Source organism: Arvicanthis niloticus, chromosome 4 (genome assembly GCF_011762505.2).
Source record: "Arvicanthis niloticus isolate mArvNil1 chromosome 4, mArvNil1.pat.X, whole genome shotgun sequence".
Taxonomy (NCBI): domain Eukaryota; kingdom Metazoa; phylum Chordata; class Mammalia; order Rodentia; family Muridae; genus Arvicanthis; species Arvicanthis niloticus.
This window is the reverse complement of record NC_047661.1, coordinates 65,498,027-65,516,996: the sequence shown is the minus strand read 5'-3', so window position 1 is coordinate 65,516,996 and position 18,970 is coordinate 65,498,027. Positions and strand designations below refer to the sequence as shown.

The window sequence follows — 18,970 nt, the reverse complement described above, 5'->3', positions numbered from 1 at the left end:
TTGCAGGGACAGGCACTCTTGAGTTTCACCCAGACAACAGCACAAGACTCGAAGGGTTGACGTTGTTTCTGATATTGTTCAAAGATATCCTAGGAGTGAATCATTTGGGAGAACTACAACCTAAGCTTATACAATTAATTGCTCAGAGCCTTGACAGAGTATAGCAAGAAAGTTAGACATTAGAGTTGACCTTGGGAAAGTACAGTGTGCAACAAAGCCAAGAACCAATAACACTAAGACTTAATCCTAAATTCTTTATATCTGAGACTAGGGATGACACATTTGTCTAAGGGGATAAAGGAAAATAAAAAAAATATTTTAAAAAAGCATAAAGATGGTTAAAATGGGATTTTTTTAAAATTTATTTTTTATTGGATATTTTATTTACATTTCAGATGCCATCCCCTTTCCCCATTTCCCCTCCCTAGAAAACCCCTATCCCATTCCCCCTTCCCCTTTTTGCTTTTATACAATTTTTTTAATGTTAACCAAAGGCTTTGTAAGTTTGGTAATGCTCAATATCAATCAGAAGTGTAACCTAATACCCAACCTAGACATATCAACTATCTTTGACTGACGGAGACATGTGAACATCTGCCTCCATGCCTAGCCCCCCTCTCTCTTTCTCTCTCATCACCTAGCTCCTCCTCACCTCCTCCTCCTCTCCTTACTCCTCCTCTTCTTCTCCGTACTCCTCCCTAAAATGGGATTTAAATATAATTTCTTAACAGTTATTTTTAAAGGACAGGAGTGTTGTGTTAAAACCAAAGACCATAAAGCACATATATCAAATAAAATGAACATTCTGAAAGAGCCTAAGATGACAGTGGACACCAGAATTGTGGTGGTCTTTCACTTGAGTTACTAAAAGAATCTATTTGGTGAACATGCTTCCAGTATGAAAGTCAAGTGTTGGCCAAGCATCAGTGCACAGGCTGTCCCTGAGACAGCAAAACGGACAGGCAAACAGGAGTACTCTCTAAACTTTCTACCATGACTACTGCTGGCTCTTTTGGAGCACGTTAATATTTATTTGTTCATATATTGATTAGATATTGCAACAAGATCTGATTTCCACTTCATTTGTTTCTGGGGGAATAGTGAGGAAATACTGATGTTTGGTAAAATTTACAAATCAACACCCTCCCGTGGGAAACAGGGGTCCTCTCTCAGCAGCATGCAGGAGTAAACCCACCACAGAGACTGACTCCTCCCGCCTGCCCAGCTTTCAGTAGCAAGTGTGCCCAGGCCTTTGGAACATTCCTACCTGTTTCCTGTAAAAGCTCATAACATTCTGGGTGTAGTTTAGCTGTGAGCTGTCAAATTCAAATGTTATTGGATGGATTTACACTGGTCCAGGACGGCCTTCTGTGTCTTTCCCTCAGATCTGGCCAGTCTCAATCCCCAAAGAAGATAAATTTAACTAGGGAAGAACAGTAAAGAGAAGGCCTGGTGAGATACACGACTTGAAGAGACCAGATCGCCACCCTCACAAGAGGTAAAAATAGCAAGTTTTTCTGCTAGTGTTTTAATTTATGTTTTTAAGAAAACTAAATCTGCTGGGTAGTGGTGGCACACGGCTTTAATCCCAGCACTTGGGAGGCAGAGGCAGGCGGATTTCTGAGTTTGAAGCCAGCCTGGTCTACAGAGTGAGTTCCAGGACAGCCAGGACTACACAGAGAAACCCTGTCTCGAAAATAAATAAATAAATAAATAAATAAATAAATAAATAAATACCAAAAACAAAAAAAACCCTAAATCCTCCTCCAGATTAAAATAGCTAAAACCTTTTGCTACAAAAGTTAAATTTTACTAACAGCATATAAAATATAAATGTGAAAAGGAAAGCCCAACTCCAGGTACTAGAGGGGTGCTGTCAACTGTCTTTCTCTGAGCTTGATGCCTCTTAGGGTAAATCCAAATTACATTTGTGCATGTGTCACCAGAGAACCGGAAAGTCCCTTCAGTGTGGAGTTAGCAATGTCTCCCTTAGACAAGGGCTTAGTAAATTCTTTCCACTCATGACCTCTTTCACCTGAGAAGTTTTTATGCAACTCCATATACACAGGTATATAAAATTAGTACATATATCAAACATTTACTGACAGTAAATCACAAAGTAATTTACTTTAAAAGAATTCTGTGGTATACATGTAGCTTATTACTTATTAAAGACAAAGGCAAACTTAAATATTAATGATAGGTGTGCTTGCTTAATTTTATATAAATAATTAAATCCTGACTAAATGGGATGCTAAAGGACAGAACATCTTCAATAGTTCTCAGAGCTGATTGCTATTTTGATTTATAATCATCGATGCGGCCAGTGCTCCTTCGCATAAAAACGTGGTACAAAGTAGTTAAAGTATGGTTAGAGCCATTTCTGAAACTACTGGAAATTCTGTGCTAATCCCAAGACAAAGTTCATTAAAATTTTTTAAAATCAAACCCAAACACCAATTTTTGAAAATCAAAGCTTTGAGGGCTGGAGAGATGGCTCAGCAGTGAAGAGCACTGTTTGCTTTTCCCGAGGACCCAGGTTAGATTCCCAAAACCCACACAACCGTGTCCACTATAACTCCAGTTCCAGGGGTTTTGAAGCCTTCTGGACTCTGCAGACACCAAGCACACAGTGGTACACAGGTATGCATGCTGGCAAAACACACACACACACACACACACACACACACACACACACACACACACACATATTAAATAAAATAAATAAAAATCATAGATAAATAAAACATTGTAACCCAATACAATCCAAAAACATATTAATTTGATACACGCTGAAGAATGCTGGCATAAAAATATTGTCTTTGTTTTTCCTAATTATTAAACATAATTAATTATGTTTCTAAAGAGCAGAAAATTTTGTATGCACATCAAAAACACTGTAGATTGCAATATACAACGGTCTTGAAAATTAGGTATTCCAGGCAACACTCACTGGTGCTACCTGTCATGATGACATGGCATGGGACACACGGGCATTCAGGACCACGGCTGGAGTGAAGTCATGTGACTCAGCACAAGCACGCACCTCCAAAAGAACATTACACATTTGATTTTTTAACTCATTTTTGGTCACTGCATCTTAGAAGCTACACATTTTTCAAGACTCCTACATTTATTTAGTTACTGGATCCCTTATGAAGTCATGACTCATGACTTAAGAAATGGGACTCAAGAGAATCTTACTGCAGAATGAAGTGGGGATCGGAGGAAGGGACAAGGGATCTTTAAATAAAGCAGAAAGGAGAGAACACCGTGGAAGGTCAGGATGGGCACACAGAGAAAGCAAAGCGCTGGGTGCCTCCGTCTCTAAGTTGTACTGAGATGGGCATAAAAACTTTGTTCTGCCCGAGGAGTTAAAACTACGCTCAATCGCCTTTGGCTGGGCCAAGGAAGAAATAAGCAGGTGAATTCCAGTATTGCTGGTTTTAACTCTGTGGCTGTTATTTACAGACTAAAATTCAGGCTAGAGATGTCAGGTAGCTAACCAAATTTATTCCCTTTAGTTGGCTTTGAGCCGGGAAGGCACAGTTAATTGTCAGTGTAGACTGTTGACCCTTTTACGTCTGTGGTCAGTGTAGGGCCCCAAGCTGCTCCCTTGATTCCTTTTTTACTGAAAAACACAAGCAGCATGGGAAGTGTTTGCTGAAATGTTAGCATTTGAAAGTCTTAAGTTAGTCTTAAATTAGCCGGGCAGCAGTGGCGCACACCTTTAATCCCAGCACTTGGGAGGCAGAGGCAGGCAGATTTCTAAGTTCGAGGCCAGCCTGGTCTACAGGGTGAGTTCTAGGACAGCCAGGGCTACACAGAGAAACCCTGTCTTGAAAAACAAAAACAAACAAACAAAGTCTTAAGTTGCCTCTTAAGAAATATCTGCTCCTCTCCCAAGTCTCCAACTCCTTTCCTCCTCTATCTTATTCTGTGTTTAACTAAATACATAGAAAATGACACTATTTTTTAATAATAATGTCCAATGCTGATACAAATAGCACAGATATGGGCATTCTTCCTTACCATGGTAGAAATGGGAATGGATCTTTCTAAACCAGAAAAATTTGACATTTTAAAAAGTTTACAGCTTTTTTCCTCTTCAAAAGTTCAGTTTAAAAAAAAAAAAAAAAAAAAAAAAAACTCTCCAGAACTAGAAGGGCAATGGAGATTTCCATGAAGATTTTCACTGTACTCTTCTTTTGACTTCTCTATCTAATCCACATTAACCCTTCTTCAGATGTCATGAGTTCTACGGTCAGCTACGGTCACACGTTTTTCATCTCATACAGCTTAATGATGATTAAGTTACGTGCCATAAAATCTACCTCTTTAAGAATACAAGCCAATGATCTAGTAAACGTACAGAGCTGAGCACACGTTACTGCAGACACTGTAGAGCTCTCCCACTGACGTCCATCAGTCAGTCACAGGACTATCAAGAGGCAAACTACACAGACTGCAGTGACTACAGAATCCTTACAGCAGGGCAGGATGTGATAGTCTCACCATGAAGACACAAGACTGCCACAAAGTAGTGAGACCAATATGGCTGACCAAACACATCTATGCATCATTAACCATACAGATTTGCCTGCTCCCATCATGCCACAGCTGTAAACCCCCTATGAGGGCAGGAAAGGGGAGCAAACCCCATTCTGAAACAATCTTAACCCATTTCTGTAATCTTAGCTCATTAACTCAAGATAACTCTCCCTTCAGCAAAGTTTGCCCAGGGAATAAGCTATAATATGTACAAAAGCCCAGCAATGTATCTCATCCCTTAAATGTACCTTTGCCCTGATAAACATATTCTCTATCATTTACTTTGTCTCACTGTATTCTGAATTCTTTGCTGGCAACAAGAACCTCAGAATGCAGAATAGGGAGTCTCAATCTATTTATTTATTATCTCTGAAACCTGCTCTGTTCTCACCCCCAGTGACTAATCCCTTGTGCCCATCTGTAGCCATTCCCTGCTGCCATCTTCAAACCAGCATATATTAAATCTTAGATATACAGTGTGGTTGTAGTATATAAAATGTCTACTTTTAAAGAATTAACGTGGTGCTATAAACAAGTGGTGATTTTCTTATAGCTCATTAGAGCCTTCTGGTAGCAGGAATGGTGGCACTCCAATACCAGCTGAGGCAGAAGGATCGATTGCCAGTTCAAGGCCACCAAGAGCAACCCGATGAGCTCCTATCTCAAGATACAATTTAGAAGGCAGGTAACTTCATCATAAAATACTTGCCTAGCATGTGTGAGGTTCTAGGTTCAGTCTTCACTGAGAGGAAAAAAAAAAAAAAAAAAAAAACTGGCTGCTCTCATCTTCCTGCATTCAGCAAGGTGACATCCACAAACATGTGTTCTTAGCAGTGCTTTGGGGAGCATGCAAAAGGAGGCCAACACTAACACTGTCATAACAAGCCCCATCTCTGAGGCATATCAGAAATGGCCACTTTGTCTCCACTTTGTTAGCCATTTTTAATTGGAAGATGTGTTTAAATGCTCACCTTCTTTATAATTTTGCCTAATGAGAGTCTGGAAAAAGTCTAGCTGTTTCTTTAAGTGGACAAAGTATTTTCACCCAAAATATTCAGGAATTTGGTGTGCAGGAATAAGCGTGGCTGACTGAGAGACTGGCCAATACGTTTTTGGTTGGTGCTGAATAGGGACGTCCCTAATTAGGGAGCATTTGTGTCATCTGATTTCTGATCCTTGCTTCAAAGTTCTCCCCACACAGCAGGGAGCACAAGGAGAAGATTAAACTTGATTTAATGAGAAAATATTTCTACCTGTTCAAACACGTATGAATCAAGGCAGTAGCAATTTTAGATCTAAAATTACTAGGAAAAACTGCTTTAAGCATTAAGAAATTCTTCCAGTGACAAAGGTCAACAGGAAAGAAACTCTTGGCAAAGTGTGAAAAAAAACTTCAAGAAACTGTAGACAAAGGTTCAAATCTTCGGACGGTCACCAGTTTGTCTCTGTCTCTGTCTGTCTCTGTCTCTGTCTCTGCTCTCTCTTTCCCTCTCTGGTCTCCTACTCTCTCCTCTTATCTGCCAGTCCCTCTCCAGAAAACATAAGTAAAACACTTCAGTGGAAAAATTGCTCCAGGATTTTCTCACCGTGAGTTTGTACTGGCTTGAATGTTTATTATTCAGAAACTAAAGCAACTGAATTAGGTTTCTCCCCTGTCAACACAATATCCTGGTGGGCCATCTGTTAGCTTCTCTGTCATCTCCCACTCAAACACACAAAGGGAACCTCAAAACCACTTACGTGGATACTCAGGATTGTTTTGAGGCTCAAACAGATGTGTACTTACACCAACTCTCCATTCCGGAGCCTCCGGGGCAATTACTGTGCTGACAAGAAAGATCACATGACACCCGAGGCACACGTGTGTCAGTCAGTTCTCACCTTCATCCTCAGCACACGTTCAGGATGTCTGTACAAGTCACAGTATTTAAAAACATTTTCTCCATTACATAAAAGAAAAATAATACACTTAACTCTTCCCGTTTAAAGCTGAACACTGTTTCCAGTGTTTTTCTTTTCTGAAAGATTAAGGTTTTTCAAGCCACAATTAAAAAATATGACTTAACTGGATTAAGAGCATACATTCAAGATTTTCATAAAATAATCATGAGAAAGGAGAATAAACTTGCAAAGTCTAAATCTATACTACTGCCTATCAGATGTGTGCAGATTTCTCCTAAAAATAGGTCAAAGTTTAAAGATATGAAAACCTGGTTACTGATTAAAGAAAAAAATTTCCAGTGTAGTCATCAGAAACTCAGGAACTCTGGTGGATCTAAAGGCAATACTTCCTGGGAATTACTCCAATCCTACGATCTTTACAAACGAGCTAAAGAAAATGATGGCTTCCCAATTCTTCCACTTTCCCCCTTCTCCTCTCTTTTCTAACACAGGGTTTAAGTATACAGCACAGGCCACTTGTGACCATCCTCCTGCCTCAGCTTCTCAAGAATAGCGATTATGTACACACAGCCACTATGACCTGCTCACCATTTTCTTAATTAAGAAATTAGTTACGGCCATCTCAGTTTAAACTAAATTCTGTAGCCAAGGCTGGCCTTTTAATTAGTGCACCTCCTGTTCCGCCTGTTCATTCTTTAGATCATATTTGTAAGTCCTAAGAGAAAGGTATTAAAGTTATGTAATCTCCACTAGGATAGCATCTTCTGCCTTTACTCTTTCCTTTCTTTCTGTGGTTTAGCTAACAAATGAAAGCCACAAGAAATTCTAAACTCGAAAAGGGGACAGAATATAAGATATCCAGACGGGCCCTTTTCTGTTTTGACATGTCTACTCTAGAACAGGTCCTGGCACCTGGCATAGGAACTCAGAACTGACCACTCGGTGAACAAGCAATGATTCGTTAGGAACCTTCGATAGGAAGGATATGTTGCTAGACAATGAATTCTGGGTTGGAATCTGTAATATTAGGAAGCTGGGGAGATACCAAGCTTTGCTACTTGACATATAAGATAATTAGCTTACACTTGGCCAACAACAACCTCAGTTTTCTTATCCACAACAGGGGGCTGAGGACTGGAAAGGCCATTGTGCGCTGAGAAAGAACACTGAGCAAATAAAAACACCATTGAGTTTCTGTGACTGATCACATTAAATGATTTAGAATCGTTTTCAAATCTCTACGCAATAACGTATTGTTAGAGGGGTTATTTGGTTTATAAACCAAAAGGACAATTTTGATAATAACAAAAGACTATAAATACTTTTTCTCCAGAGTCCATAATTATCTCTATATAAATTGTACATATTCATAAAATTCTAACTTCTGGGTGCTATGGCCAAGATTACTTTTGCTCTCTACTCTGAGGTCTTACCTACTTCCTTGATGTTACTTGTTATTTTGAGATATTTAATACGTTTGTTCAGGTTTTCCTGCAGTCCCCAACCAGGGGACTCACATGAAGAAACAGGAACCCTGTTCCTCATGATAACATGCCAGGCAGTCTAGGGCAGTGGTTCTCAACCTGTGGGCCACAACCCCTTTCAAACAGGTTACCTTATGACCATCAGATATTTGTATCTTATGCATGACAATAGCAAAATTACTATTATGAAGTAGCAACCACAATAATATGGTTGGGGGGGGGGTGTACCACAACATGATGAATTGTATTAAAGGGTTGCAGCATTAGAAGGGTTGATAACCACTGGGGGAGGGAATCTAGAAGGCACAGCTGGGCATGAGGCACTCTGGAGAAAGAAGCATCTTCCCTGAGATCTACTTGCATTTCAAGTTCTATAACCAGAAATGTGAACACTTGAATTACATTAGTTATCGCCTCACAGAAATAGATTCAAAATCATGGCGTCAGCATGTATTAAGAGACTATCTTAAAAAACCGATCTCTACAAAACTGCTCATTAAGTTAATGAATGAGCTTTTTATAACATTGTAACAAATGTGCTGACTGGGAAGGAGAAAACAGTGTCTCCTGATTGGACAGCGTGCTTGCTACCATCAGGTCACACTGGGCATAAATGTGTCTTTTGATGCACTGACCTCTTGAAAGGTCCTGTTCTCAACTGAAATCCTTACAGCATCACAGTGCTATCCGTGACTCTTGGAAAACCCAGCCCTCCCTTTTCCCACCACAGGCCTTCCAACTGTATACATTGTTATTATTTTCATGGTGTTTTCCTGTACTGCTCCAGCACCATCATCATATTAGCAGCCATAACCAGCTCTTGCTCAGCAGTAAGTCATATGTTCAAAAGTTCTCAGGGTCAACCTGCAGGTGGGCCAGGAACGAGGCTAGACAGCCTGTGCCATGCAGGCCAATGCGGTCACTTACCTTTCATAGCCTTCTCTATTATTATTTTAGTAAACAGAAGTTCTAAACTAAAACCTCTGAGCTAGTTCTCCCTTCCCACTAGACTCTCCTACCCGACTCCAAAGCCCCATCAGTGCTACACATCCTGGTCTCCATTTCGCCTAACACCTTGTATATTACAAATACCCACAAATACCTGGTGACCAAGGACTGCAAAGAACAGGGTATAAAAGGGCAAAAATGTAAAGAGAAAGCAGAGACCACTGGCTAGCTAACAGCTAACACTGGCTAGCTGACCAACAGGTGAATTCCCCATTATTTTCCAGTACAGCCAGTCCTCAGAGGCTTTTTTGATCCCAGTTTAGGGCTTGGTGTAAGCTTCCTACTGTCAGGGAGGAATTAGTTGAGAGACTGCAGTATGCTCCTGACACGTAACAGGGAGGGCAGAAGGTCTGTGTCTAGACTCGTCCCACACTATAGCCACTACCCATTAATTAGGCCCTGCTTCTTCTATTGCTCCCTTCCCTGCTCTACCCCTATCCCTCAGAGGAAGCAGAAACTCGCCAAACAGCCTGAGCCTGCAATAGTCTCTCAGTCCAATCCTTTCCCAGCCCGGCTGAGGTGAAGACAAAGGGGTGAGGTGGGGTAGGGTGGAAGCAAAGGACTCCACCAGGAGAGGGTATCTTGTTCTTCCTCGCTGCTCCATGCATGTCCCTGAGGACAGAGTGTGGATTCTGTTGGCACTGCGGACCTGCTGCCACTTCTCTCGGGGATCTCAGGTGAGTCCCGAGCCCTAGGCAGTCACATCTACCTTGGCTCTACCAAACTCAGACCCTCATGGTTGCCTGGCAAGTACTTTCATCTCGGAGCAATCACCAGCCTTCAAATCCTTCTCCACCCTGTGCCCCTTCAGGCCTCCTGTTGTGACCTCCTTGCTTACTTATACTGGCTTTTGCTCTGACTTAGCTATGACCTAAGAATCACAAGGGACAGGACAACTGCTGTAGGGAGGACAGTGCTGTTTAATCTGAGAAGTAATTGGTAATATGCCAATGTCTGCCTGGGTAGAGTATACATGGGTAGGCAGGTAAGGTAAGCACACTGGCCAAAGAGCCTCGTTTCTGTGTCCACAGTCTCACTTCTTAATACACTAATTCTACCCTTTATTTCTATGTAAGAATAAAACTATATTCCAAATTATAAGTAATATAAAACTATGTTCCAAATATAAGAATAATTCCATATTATTGTTCCCTGAATCATAAGATTCCTCTGTGCCATCTAAACGGGAACAACGACCATGAGCCTTCTTCACACCCAGGACCTCAGGCTATAGACTATTTCAAAACCCATAAATCAGGATTCTGCCTACCGCGGGGCCAATTACTTTTTTGGTTTGTCTGTTTTTTTAAGACAAGGTTTCTCTTTGTAACAACCCCGGATGTTCTAGACTTCGCTTTGTCAACCAGGCTGGCCTCAAACTCATCTATCTGTCTCTGCCTCCCAAGTGCTGGGACTAAAGGCATGCGTCTCTGTATCACGATGAGGGCAAAATATTTTAAATCAGAGCTACTTGTCAAAAACCACTAGCTAGAATCTGTATTTATTGCTGAAAGTTGCCTTCTCGGTCTTTAACACGGCTCTGTCCCTGCAGTTTTGAAGCCAGCATACATGCTAAAGGGGCTGAGAATGCCTCTCACAGATCTACAGACATGAAGGGACCACGGTCAAGGCGAAAACACGGTGCTCAGAATCAAGTTAATCCATCATCTGCTCCAAGTGCTGTTTGGGGCTTGGGTAGGGAGACGGAGGGTACATCTCAAGGAAACATGGACCAAGTCTTTGTAACACGCTGCCTTCTTCCTCAGTTCACTTCTTCCATGCTGCTATCCTCAGAGCCCCTGGAGAACCCAGCAAGTTTCAGACAGATTTAACTCCTCAAATCTTAACTAGCTCATAGAAAGGCTCATTTACCTCCAGTCCAACTTTCCTATCTTCCCTGGACAGGCAGAGAAAAGCTCGAGTGTCAAGTTGGAAGTTTTGGGGTCCTTGAATGAGTGATGAGCTGGGGATCAAATTATATCCAAACCAGTGAGCCTCCAGCATACAATATCTGAACCAGTGAGCCTCCAGTATACACAAACATCAGTTTCTATAAATTTTGAATTGAGAGAGAAGTCAGCCATCTCATTCACAGAGATGCCCCCCACTTTCTGGGTTTCTCTGTTAAGTTTCTGCCTCTGATTTTCTTGGGGCTACCTTAACTGGTGAGGTTACTATGGCCAGGATGAAGGAGCAATTGCAAATGAAAGCGAAAAGGCAAATTTTAGAAGCTGAGACTCTAAAATTTGGAGTTAGCAAGATAGATACAGGTCTGCTGGTCTGTAAATCTAACCTGTTTGTTGACTTTCTCCACCTGTCTGGAAAGCCAAACTGCCAGAGTGAATACTTGAGGCAATGGATAATGCAATGGCTTAAGCTGATCGGTACACAGTAAGTGTACCATAGCATACGGCCCATGAGGCTGTACAACTACAATCTGTCAATTAAAAACAACTGGGCAACCCTAACAGTTCTCACACTCATTCTCTTGATGAAACTGGGGCAGAGCTTGGAAGGAAATTTAGACACACAAAACTTTAAGGCTGAAAGAAATCCAGAAACCACCTGGCCTAACCCCACTTCACACTAGGTAGGAAAAGAAGCTGGGGTCCAGAGGTTACCCTGCTTTTGGCTGAAGCCAAGAAGAAAGTCAGACAGCACAGGACTTAAGACTCAATTCGGAAGAAAAGGGAAGAATGTAAGAGACCAGATGGTTTCAGGTAAATTGGGTGAGGCTGGAGGAGCCCACACAGTGCATTAGCCATCTACAACAAATCACTTCCATACTTACGCCACTGAAACAGCAAACCTTAGTTGCTTTCTGTGGGTCAGTGACCAGGAAGGGCTGGGCTGGGTCATAATGGCTCAGGGTCTCTCGTGAACTGCTGCTGTCTGGGCCATGTTCCACGTTCATATCTGAGCTCATTCATGTACCCGCAGCAAACCTCAGCTTGTTTGTCATTCTTTACCCACCCACTCTCAGGAAGCCCTCTGCAAAATGGCCTGGAAAAAATGACTTCCATACGAGGGAGTGAGGGAGGAAGGAGTGAAAGCAAGAGCCTGGGTCTTTTTATAACCTACTTTCATGTCAGTCATCTCATTATGTCCTACTGTATTCTCCAGTAATGAGTCAGAAAGGTGTGCCACTCAACAGGCAAAGACTGAAGTGACTTGGTTACTTCTCTATTGCTGTGAAGAAACACCATGACCCAGGCAACTTATAGAAGAGTTCCTTGGAGGCATACAGTTTCAAAGGGTCCATGACCAATAGGGCAAAGAGCGTGCCAGCATGCAGGCAGGCATGGTGCTGGAGCAGTAACTGAGAAGCTTACATCCTCCTCTGAAAGCACAAGGCACAAAGAGCTGAATAGCAATGGCATGGGCTTTTGAAACCTCAAACCCCATCCCCAGTGGCACACTTCCTCCAAAACGACATCTCCTAATCCTTCTCAACCAGTCCATCCATTGGGGACTAAGAACTCAAATATATGAGCCATTGGGGGTCATTCTCATTCAAACCACCACAGGGAGCCTATTAAAGGCTGGACACTTCTCATTTAGAAGCTAAGGGGCACGGTATTATGATGGCTCAAAGGTCAAGGCTGGCTGTGCCTAGTGCTGGAGGAGCACACAGAAGAATACAGAGGGGAATTCCTTGAGTCTCTCATTAGCTCCATTCACAGGAAGTACTTCGTGGTTGTGCTCCCTGGTGGGGTGTTGGGGAAGGTTTTGTTGAAGTTATAGAGAGAGTGTCTAAAAACACCTTTCATATAACAAATGCAAGCTTGCCTTACTGTTCTTTTCCTAAGCTCTGGATATAAAATATAAGTGGTTAAAAGCATGGGGATACACACTAGCCAGGGCTAAGTCCATTTTTCTTTCATAAAACAAAACAACAACATATCACATGACAGATAAGAGTAAAACATAGTTATTGGAAGGAGTTCTGGCATGAAGTAGAATGAACAACAGCAAAGCAAATCTCAGATTTCATTAAACAGCACAAAAAAAATCAGTATTGAAAGTCATAGCTTTCATTAATAACCACAAAAATAAAGTAATTACATACTGGTAAGTGAACTAAACTGGGGCCATTATAAGAGCTTTCAGCTGGAGAGATGGCTCAGCAGTTTAAAGCACTGGCTGCTCTTTCAGAGGACCTAGGTTCTATTCCAGTACCCACATGGTATCTCACAACTGTCTGTAACTCCAGTCCAAGGGATCAGGTGACCTCTTCTGGCCTCTGTGGGCACCAGGCACATGAGGGCACAGACATAAAACCCTGTATTCATAAAATTAAGAAAATAATAAAAAATTATTTTTAAAAAGTTTTCTAAACACATGAAGTACTAAGAACTTTGCAAAAAAAAAAAATCCCAAATGTAAGATTATATAAATGATAATTAAGACTCAAAGAATGATTACAATTTATTCTGAAAGTAACACTGTTTGTGTCAATAAGATCCAGGAAGAATTCTTTTTAGATGACATTATTACCAAAGAATACTTGACATTGGAGAATGCTTAAGTATAAGAAAGACATGCTGAATATGTAGAAAACTTTAAAAGACTGTGAAAGACGCCATGTATCTAGATGTTAGAGTCAAAAACAGAACAAAAACAGAAAACCCAAGTAGATAAAAAATGTTATAGAATTACAAAACAGCTGAAAAGTACTTTACAAAGGAACTCTTACCTTAAGGCATACGTTTGCTTTTTAATAGACACAACTGATGAAGTAAAATCAGAAGTCAACTGTTGACTGTCAGAAACAGGAGAACAGGAGCTGTGATCACAGGCTACCTCATAATACTCCTATACCCTAGATGTCTCTCTTCTCCTGTGCTAACAGACTGTGTGTGTGTGTGTGTGTGTGTGTGTGTGTGTGTGGGCATGTGCGAGCACACACACCCATGCACACATGCATGCCAGAGAACTGTTCTACCATTAAACTACAACCACTAGTCCTGCACCTTTTTAAAAACCAAAACTTAAATATAATACATAATAGGTGAGACAGAATGACAGTTACATCTAAAAGAAAACCAAAAGATCTCTGCAAATATATTCCTCATGTATTATAGGAATACAAGTTCAAGTCAACATACTTGGAATAAGATCATTCCAAAAAGGAAAAGTTAATTTTTGTTCACAATATGAGAAACTGATAGGGAAAAAAGATAGTACATAGTTAACTTGGACTGTAAGAAGGAAGTCAGTTAACTATATGTTTATTAGACCTTTGGCTTCTGAGGGGAGATATCCTGAGTCTAAATAGAAGCATTGTATTTTCTTACAAGAACATACCGTGTTCTGGAGAAGTGATCTTATGAAGTGGAAACTTAGGGGTTCTTTGGAAAGTCAGCTGTGTGGGATGGATTTTGCTAGGGCAGACACGTGAAGGAGTGTTTTCCTGAAGCAGACACAGGTGAAAGGATGTTTCCCTACGGCAGACACATGAAGGAATGATTTGCTGAAGGAGATACAAGTGAACGGATGTTTCGCTAAAGCAAGCACGTGAAAGGAAGAGTGATGACAGATTCTTCACATGTACTGGCCTGCCTTACACTGTGTAGTTCAGCTCCATTTGTCTGACTCCATAGAAAGAAACATACCAAAAACCTTCCGGTGGGGTGCTGGCAGGTTCAGGTCAGTTTCTCGAACTCAGGCCGATTGGCAGAGTGGTGTCAGCTGATACAGGCTCACATGGAGTTTTGCTAAGACAAACTCACATGCTGAGGCAAGACATGTGGTGAGGCAAGACCCCTGGAGGACACTATTTGCTATTTGGAGGGAGTTTAAACAGGACTCGACAGACGGTGAGAGACGTGTGGCCTGCTTGCATAGCTAGCTTTGTAATGCTTCTTGGTCTTTGCTGAGAGAGGTACAGCTGAGAACTTCTCCTGGCATCCCTGGTGGTCCTAGATCCTCCTGCTGACTCTACTACACTGTGTCACTGCTGCCAATTTGTCTTTGCTACCCCAACTCTACCGAACTGGACTGCTGGTATATTCACGATATATTGCAAATGGGTTGAGCTGCCATTGCTGCTGAATCGTGAACTGAGTTGCTGATTTCCTGACAACGCAGATGGGATTTGCTCCAAAGGACAATTTCTAAACAGGTCCACTTCCCCCGTATCCATAACCTTTCTTTTCCACTACCTCTGGTGGGCGGTGAGCTAGAAGGAGGTTAAAGCGTTTAAGAACCATCATTAAAATTAGGGTTGAGAGGAATTTAAGACCACAACCTTCAGCAGTAAGAGTAGTTTGTAAGAATATTTCACCTCAGTCCATCAAAGGCCACCACCACTTGCTCTCTTTTTGGGCTTTTCAAACCACACCTACCTACTCATGTGGCTTCCCTACACATAAGCAGGAAGGGGGTGCCTGGTTGAGAAAAGTAAAAGTTCTAAATAATGGGGAAATAAATAGCTCTTGTAAATGGTGACTCTAGTTTCTATTCAAGACTTGAATGGATTTTTTAGGGGTGCTCTGACAAGCCTTGAATTCGGGAAGCCAAAAAGATAAAGCCTAGAACCAAGACTGAGCTGGGTCGAGCTAAGTCCTATGTGTGTGTAAAGACCTGCTTCAGTGGATTCTGTATGTGATGTGGCATCATCTTCTAACTATGGCACAAACATGCATTTGCTTTATGATTCCTTGGTATTAGATATTACATTGTTCACTTTCAATATCACTTTATTCAGTCTTACCAATGAAATGTGATTATTATTATATCTACAAATGAAAACAATGTCGCAAAACAACTGAGATAATGTTAACTTACTTATCCCAAACTGCAGCTCTCTCCATCAGAAGTGGCTTCCATCCACTGCTGAAAAGCTTGGTCAAAGGCTCTTCCTTCCACTAGACAAGAATGACACCCAACCTTTGACCCCAGCTACTGTACCTCTTACTGGAGTCAAAGTCCCCATTTGTAGCTGTTTATTTCTCTTCTGAGCAGGCATGAACAGCTTGAGAGGAGAAACAAATGTCCAAGCTACCTTCTTAACCTTCTACTAGTCCTAACAAATGGGAAGTATCCAGGCCAGCTACTGAAGGGTATTTCATTTGTTTGTTTTGTTTTGTTTTGTTTTGTTTTTTGAGAAAGGGGCTCATATGATCCATAGGTTACACCCAAACTTTCTATGTTGCTGATCCTGCTTCCACCTTGCAAGTCCTAGGATTATCGGCATATGCCTTGCTTCAATCTAGCATCGAACAAAATGAGACCTATACACTGTAGAAATCCAGCTGTTAAAACCATGAAGAATTAGTATGAGTAAAATATATACTCTTTAGTAAGATATAAAATATACCTTATACATTATAGGTATATAAGTCCCTACAAGAAAGCAAGCAGGGCAAAATTGGAACAGGTTCAGGCTCAGTCAAGGGATACCCACAAGCCAGCTAAGAAAATAAAGAGCCAGGGAAAAGAGAGGGCTGTCCAGGGTGCGAGCGTGATATAACAAATGCAATGTGTGTGTGTGTGTGTGTGTGTGTGTGTGTGTGTGTTAGTTTTATGACTTACTGTTCTGAAACTAAAGCTTGACTAAAATTTTCTTGTCCAGGTTTCAGAAGTAAGATCAGATTGGGCCTTTTAAATGTGTAATTGTTATTGTTATTATTATTATTATTATATTATTGGTGGTGGTGGTGGTAGTATATATTGAGTGTACATGTGTGTGCATGCGTGTGCGCAGGGACACATGTACCACAGCCACTGCATGAAGGCCAGAAGACAACTTTAGGGAGTCAGCCCTCTACTTTACTGTAGGTTCCAGGGATTGAACTTGTGTTGACAGTTTTTCATGGCAAGCTTTTCACCAGTGAAGCCATCTTGCCAGCCCCAGATTGGGTCTTCCAGTAGAGGTCATAAGTATCTGTTGCTGAAGGCACCAAAAATGCCCAGTGCCCATATCTGCTCTTCTTTAGGGGATAGTTTTATGGGGGGCTTGCTCATTTTCCTATATGACGAATTGATTTAATGGACTGAATTAGGTAAGACAGAAATACAGATATTCTATAACTTGCAAGTTCATTTAGCCCCTATTTTATCTTCAGGATATCCATGATAGAAATTAATTCCTAATGAGCAGGGCAGTGGTGGTACACACCTTTAACCCAGCATTTGGGAAGCAGAGGTAGGCAGATCTCTGAGTTCAAGGCTAGCCTGATCTATATAGAACAAGTTCTAGCAAAGCCAGTGCTACACAGAGAAATCCTGTTGTGAAAAAAAACAAAAATAATGATAATGATGGTGATGACAATGATGATGATGAAGATGAAATAAATTCCTAATGTAGCATCCTTACGCTATATAACAGGGTTCTCAACAACCTACTGACTTTGACAATGTCTGAAGACAAATCCCAACTAATAGTAGGTAACACCAACCATCTAGCAGACTAGGAATATTCCTCAATAGCCTACAATTCAAGGCAGCTACCTCACAACCAAGAATCATCTGACCCCTAAGGTCACCAGTGCCAAGGTTGGGACATCCTAGCCTACGGTATCCACTGGCACCAATCTAGGTTGTCACCAAGGTAATCTTTGCTGAGAACAAAATCAAAACCAGCAGCTTATCAGGCTGCTTTAACAGGTGAAATCCAAGCTCAATGCTAGAGCTGCACTAATACACTTAATTCATATGGGAATTTTACAGTGTATTATTTATTCCCATTTTGCAAAGATAAGGAGGTAGTAACTTGTCCACAGCCCCCACACTCTCTCCATATTGGCATGCACAGCTTTCATGTACAGTAGAAGCAGTTAAGAAAAACAAACAAACAAACAAAAAACCAAACACCACCTCAACTGCAAGGCCTGGGGACAGAGAACCCAACCCCTGAGACAGGAGCAGCAGCAGAGAGCGCCCATATCCGTGAGGTGGGCATGAGATGTACACTCACCACTCCCAATGTCTGGCTGCTTCCTTATTTTAGAAAAATCAAGGAAACAGTAAAAGGGCGGGACCAGTGTGTTTCTTGATTGGTGAACTGAAACTAAAACGCCTGTAGAGGAAAGTAGAATCGATAAAGCATAAAGATGATAAAGAGGCAATGCATAATCAATTACATGTATCAAGGATCAGGGCTGGAGACATCAGTGGTTAAGAACACTGATTGCTCTTCCAGGGGTCCTGAGTTCAATTCCCAGCAACCACATGGCGGCTCACATTTATAAAGGATCTTTGCGATCATCAGTTGATTCCTGTCACGGCCTAGCAGGAGACTGGAGAAAGGCCATTGGATAAAGGTGATTTGTTCAAGGCCACTGTGCAAAACAAAAGTGATATAGACTAAAAACCACTGGAGCGTTCTCCAAAATGACAAAAAGAATTTAGCTCCTATTTACAAAGGACTCATGGGTTCTTGATTCTCTCTTTGAAAAATATATATTTCCTTATATAACCCAAGGTCATTGTCGCACCTACCAGGATTAATGACACCCAGCCAATACCTAGCTCTATCAAATTTCCGTCCTTAGAAAAAAAGGGACTTATTAAGAGCTGGTTTGTTAAGCTGGGATCCAAACAGGAATAACAAACTTATCTGCCTCTTTAAAGCGAATTATGACCCAGAGCAGTGTCTCTCCCCCTTTCCCCTCTCGGGGTTGACTTACTACAAAAATGAGGTTAGCGGCTTTAGAAAATGCCCCACATTCTGACTCTACCTATTTACTTCCTTGTGTTGTAATTTAACTAGTACTTTCATCCCTGGTATTTTTGGCAAGTGGAAGTAGCTTTAGAGCCCAGGTCTCTTTCTCTGACAAGAATGCTGCACAGGAGGTACTGCGTGCTTCATATTCGAAACATCAAGAGGCACGCTCCTGCCTTGTCCCACTTTTTAGCCATGCCACAGCTGAGCAGAGGGCTCAAAGGGACCAGCCTAAGATCTGCATCCACTTTTCCACTAAGGCTTCCAGCAACTCGGGACCACTCCCCCAATCAATTTTCATGATGGGCTGTAAGTAGTGACTGTCTAATTTTTTAAACTTTTTACTAGTCCAAACACA

General features: G+C 41.5%; 1 protein-coding gene across 5 annotated transcripts in view; it reads right to left on the bottom strand.

The window, feature by feature from the left end:
- Sh3d19 (SH3 domain containing 19) overlaps positions 1-18,970 on the bottom strand; it is a 159,568-nt gene that overhangs the window by 106,347 nt on the left and 34,251 nt on the right. Inside the window, exon 1 of one of the 5 annotated variants that reach the window (XM_076932602.1) lies at positions 6,338-6,623. The exons of 3 other annotated variants lie outside the window; for them this stretch is intronic. In XM_076932602.1, coding sequence (XP_076788717.1) covers positions 6,338-6,350 — 13 coding nt within the window. In that variant the 5' untranslated portion in view covers positions 6,351-6,623. Of the gene's footprint in view, positions 1-6,337; positions 6,624-18,970 lie in introns of those variants that run through there. One more of the 5 variants, XM_076932605.1, reaches the window with a different exon arrangement.